The sequence below is a fragment of the Aythya marila genome (assembly GCF_965140915.1).
Source record: "Aythya marila genome assembly, chromosome: 3".
NCBI classification, from domain to species: Eukaryota; Metazoa; Chordata; class Aves; order Anseriformes; family Anatidae; genus Aythya; species Aythya marila.
Window position 1 is genome coordinate 84244919 of NC_139044.1, and position 4815 is coordinate 84249733.

Sequence of the window (4815 nt, forward strand, 5' to 3'; positions counted from 1 at the left end):
TTCCCCCTCTCCTTTTTTTTTTTTTTTTTTTTTTTTCCTTCTCTATTTTTTTTTTTTTTTCAAGCGGACACAGAGGGGAGAAGAAAAGGACCCGCAAACAAAACCCGCATCGCGCCCAAACCGCGAGGAAACTTTCCCAAATTGTCTCGGCAGCCCGCGCTGCGAGGAGCAGCGCCCGGCCGGCCGCGCAGGGCGCCGGGGGAGGCCGGCCAGAAGCATGCATGCACCCGCTGGGCTACGCGGGCCCTTCGGAGCAGGAGGCTCCCGAGGCGGTGCCTTTCGAAAGAAAAGAAAGAAAAATCCCGCAAACGAAGGAGAAGAAGCCCCAAACCGATCTCATCGTCTCTGCGTGGCTGCGAACGCTACAGTGACAACCATGTCTTTTTTTTTTTTTTTTTTTCTTCTTTCTTTCTTTCCTTTTCCCCCATCCGTTTTAAGGAATTATTTACATCGCATCTATTCTTCGTCTTTTCCAGCGGGGCTTGCTCGTTGTCGCTCTCATTTCGTTCCTCGTCCCAGGGCACGCCGCCGCCGGGCAGCGCCCCCGGGGGGGTCCTTGCTGCCCTCGCCCCTCGCCCCAGCCGGCTCCGGGGGGGCCCCGCGGCGTCACTTGAGCAGGTCCTTGGTGTCCCCCGAGATCCTGGCCATGCTGGAGGCGGTGAGGGCCGAGAGGTGGGGCGGGGGGGGCATCTGGCAGATGGTGCAGGGGCACGGCAAGCCCGCCCAGTGCTGGAAGCCGCTGCCGAGCTGCAGGGCGGGGGGCGTGGAGGGGGTCTTGAGCAGGGAGTGGGGGGGCCGGATGGTGCCGATGGCCGGCAGGGAGGCGGGCAGGGACGAGGAGGTGTTGGCCGAGGACAAGGCGGTGCCCAGGATGGGGTGCACCTGGTGCACGGTGCCGGCGGCGTGGGGAGGGTGCCCGGCGGAGTGTCCCACCGTGCCGCAGTGGAAGGCCGAGTGGTGCCCCCCGTAGATCTCCCCCACCAGCCTCTTCATCTCCTCCAGCGAGCTGGTGAGCATCAGGATGTAGTTTCTGGCCAGCAGGAGGGTGGCGATTTTGGAGAGTTTTCTCACGGAAGGCCCGTGGGCGTAGGGCATCACCTCCCGCAGCCCGTCCATGGCGAGGTTGAGGTCGTGCATCCTCTTCCTCTCCCGCCCGTTGATCTTCAGCCGCAGCTGCTGCAGGTCCTGCTCCGAGAGCTGCTTCTTGATTTTGTACTTGCTGCCTTCCCCGCCGGCCTTGGAGCCGGTCCTGGAGAGGCCTTCCCCGGCCATCTTCTGCACCAGGTCGTTCTGGGTGGAGGAGACGGAGTTGAGCCGGCTGTCCTGGTGGTGGTGGTGGTGGTGGTGGTGGTGGTGCTCCCTCAGGTACATCTCATCCATGTCTGGCGAGGAAGCTCTGCTGGAGACAGAGCTGGAGTCAGAATTCATTGTATTCGGGCGTCTGAGCAAGAAACTCTTCCCAGCTCCGGAGGTGGCGGAACGAGGCAAGTCCCCTCCGAAAAGCGACGAAAAGAGGAACGAAAAAGGAGCGGGCGGGCGGCGGGCTGGGCGAGCAGCGGGCTCGGAGAGCTGGGGAAGGAGGAAAAAAAAGCCCTCGGCCCCCTCTCGCCAGCCTGCCCCGGCCGCTCAGCCTGTTTACAGGATGGCTAGTTAGTGTGTGCTTGGACTAACCTCAGCCTGAAAAAGAGGGGCTTTTATAGCGCTGCAGCAGAGAGCAGAGACAAAAGGAGCCCTCCTATGTATAATGGTCTAGTTAGGATGACGTGCCATTATTCAGGGCGGTGCGCTTTGACTGTCCCATTTAGCAAGGACCCCTATTCATATTCATTGTGGTGCCACCCGGGACACCTCAGCCACGGACCATCGGGAGCCGAGGAGACACAAAACCCCTCTGATTGACACCGCACACTCAGCGCTCCGCGTGCCCGCCATCTCCTCCCCCTGCCCCTAATTTCCAATATAAAACCCCAGCCCGGCTACCGGGGGCTGCGGGGGGCTGCTCGGGGCCGCCCGGCCGAGCCTGGCCCCGGGCTGCAGCGGCCGGGAGCGGCCCGGGGAAGTGCCCCCGCTGCGACGGGAGGGACCGGGGCGGGGGGGGGCTCCCCGCTTTGTCTGCCGTGTCCCCCCCGTCCCCCGGTCCCCCCCGTCCAGGCTCGCTCGTGGGGCGCCCGCCGGGCCGGGGGCTTCGGGAGGCGTCGCGGGGCCGTCGGGGGGGCTCGGGGCAGGCAGCGGGCGGGGGGCCGGGGGGCTGCGGGCGGCCCAAAGGCCCGAGGTGTTCGCCCCGGTGAGTAACCGGCTCCGCGCAGCGGCCGGCGGTGGGACGGGGAGGGACGGGGACAGGGCCGGGCTCGCGGGGACACCTGCGGCGGGTGTCGCCGCCCTCCGCGCAGGGCACGGCCGGAGCTCGGCCACGGCCCCGGGGGGGCGGACGGGCCGTGTGCGGGGAGGGACCTGCTGCGGGCCGGGGGGCCGGGGGGCCCGGGAGGACCTTCCCGAGCCGTCCCTCCGCCCTGGGAAGCGAGCGCCGGGCTCCTGCCTCCGGGGACGGGGAGCACCGACGCCTGCGAGAGGCCCCGGGAGGAGCCGTCGGGTGCGTGCCCACCTGCGGACAGGGGCGTAGGGCACCCGGGAGAGCTCTCTGGCAGGATCGCGCTCCTCCGTGAAGAGTTTCCAAGCGCCGGGGAGAGAGGGGAAGGGAAACGGGGGACACTTTTCAGCCGTTTGAGTCTGACTGTGCTTAGTCTGCTGAGGAAAATTAAAGCCGTCTGATTTTCTGCGCTGTCAGTAGATCCCGCGGTGAGAAGAGCCAAGAAGAAAGGAAAAGAAAAGAAAGTGAAGGTAAGGAAAAGAAAGAAAAAAGAAAATAAAGGAAAGGAAAACTAAAAGAAAGAAGAGAAAAGAAGAGAAAAGAAGAGAAAAGAAGAAATAGAAAAGAAAGACGAAAGAAAGGGGGAAAAAAAGAAAAGAAAAGAAAAGAAAAGAAAAGAAAAGAAAAGAAAAGAAAAGAAAAGAAAAGAAAAGAAAAGAAAAGAAAAGAAAAGAAAAGAAAAGAAAAGAAATATAGAAAGTTTAAAAAGAAAAAGAAAGACATAGGAAAAGGAAAAGAATGAGTTAATAAAAGAGAAAGAAAAGGAAAAAACAAGATAATAAAAGAAAATGAAAAGATACGAAAGGAGAGAAACCCACATGAGACCACCCCCTGTTTAGGAGGGTGCACCAGACACAACCGAAACCTCCTTCTCCTTATCCCGCTTCCGCCGCGAAAGCCGTAAACCCACGCGGATTTTCTCCGTCTGAGACATTTGCAGACCCCTTGGCCGATCCCGATCCCGATCCGCCGCCCCCAGGACGCAGCCCGGCCCCGGGAGCACACCGCGACCGCGGCTCCGGAGCGGGGCAAACGCCGCCCCCGGGGGGCTTCGTCTCCGACCGGGGCAGAAGACGGGGAACGGGAGATGCCGTCGGGGGGTGCAACAGGAGGGTCCGGCGGGGGGCGGCAGCCCCCTTTACACACTCTTTACGGGACGGGGCGGCGGGGGTTTTGGGAGAGAACCGCGGATCTGGGGGGATCTCGGGTTAGCAAAACTTTCCCCGACAGCCGCTGCAACGAAATTAATTGGGGATTGGGAAAATCAAACGTTTCCAGAAGCGGGGCGCAGCAGAAGGGCGAAAATGGTAGCTAAATCGAAGTAACGTTCACCCTTCCGTCCTTTTAATTCCTGGTTTCCCAAAGGCGGAGAGCTGTGGCAAGGGAGGGGAGCGTGCTCGCCGGGGAAAGGCGAAGTTCTCCGGGATGCGCGGCCCCGCGGGTGCGGGAACATCGCCGCTTCCCGCCGCCCGCAGCGGGTCCGGGACTCGGTTTGGGTTTTTAAGGGTGTCCCCGAAGGGAAGCCGCGACTTTTCGGATACAGTCTCTCGGACGATAATTCACGGATTCGCTTTTCGGTGCCTGGTTTTGAATTCTCGGAGTTTCGGTAAACGGGACGTACTTTTCCCGTGCAGTGGCTGCGTTTCGGTGAAGGAATAGCAGCACATCGTGCTTCCCTTCGCTCTGCCGACCTGGCCGGCCACTCGGATTTGGGTTCATAACGCGAGGACCGGTTAAATCAGCGTTACGTATTTTTCTTGCGGGTTTGTTAGAAGGCTGTTAGGTTTTATGGCTTTCGTTCTCTCTCCGTTTGCTTGTAATTTAATTTGGACATTTTGACAACTGTGCTTTTAGCATAAAACAGTTACGGGTGTTAGCGTTGTGATAAGGTCGTTGTTGATTCTGTTTAGGAAAGAACCGCGGGTCGCTGCTTTCTGCTCCGAGGACCAGAAAGCTCCCAGCCAGCTGCCTGTGAGGCAAGCGCTGCGATGGACAGGCTGTACTGTGCTGCACTGGGGGTTGCAGCCTAAATTTGGTCGCGTTTCTGAACAGCATTCCTCTTATTTAAGGCAAGACACGAACCGCACGCTGCTTTTGCTCAAAATGTATTGCTGGATTGCATTTAGATTGAGAGTGTAATTCAGATTGATAGTACCTCGTCGTCTGACGCTTTGTTCCTCCAAGAGAACGGGCTGAAATACTATTTTAACTCTTGTGTTCATCACGAATTTGTTTTGCAGAAGTCGGGCATTGCGAGGGCACTATCAAATTGCCGTACAACTGGAAAGGGATCGGAAGGCTGCCCGAGAATTTGATGACTGTAGTCAAATTCTCCAGGCAGATAAGTCTGGAAATAATACTCCGTTGTCTGGACACGGGAAATTTTCTTCCCCATTCATGTGTTTTCAAACCCGTTGGCAACTTTTTTATTAAGTCCGAAAATGGAA

General features: G+C 58.8%; 1 protein-coding gene across 1 annotated transcript; it reads right to left on the reverse strand.

Annotated features, from left to right (window-relative positions):
• Positions 1–606: 606 nt before the first annotated feature.
• Positions 607–1428, reverse strand: OLIG3 (oligodendrocyte transcription factor 3; the record flags this gene model as incomplete). The annotated part of the gene is made up of 1 exon (XM_082758449.1): positions 607–1428. The coding sequence occupies one exon, from the start codon at positions 1426–1428 to the stop codon at positions 607–609; it is 822 nt and encodes a 273-aa protein (XP_082614575.1).
• Between the last annotated feature and the right edge of the window lie 3387 nt (positions 1429–4815).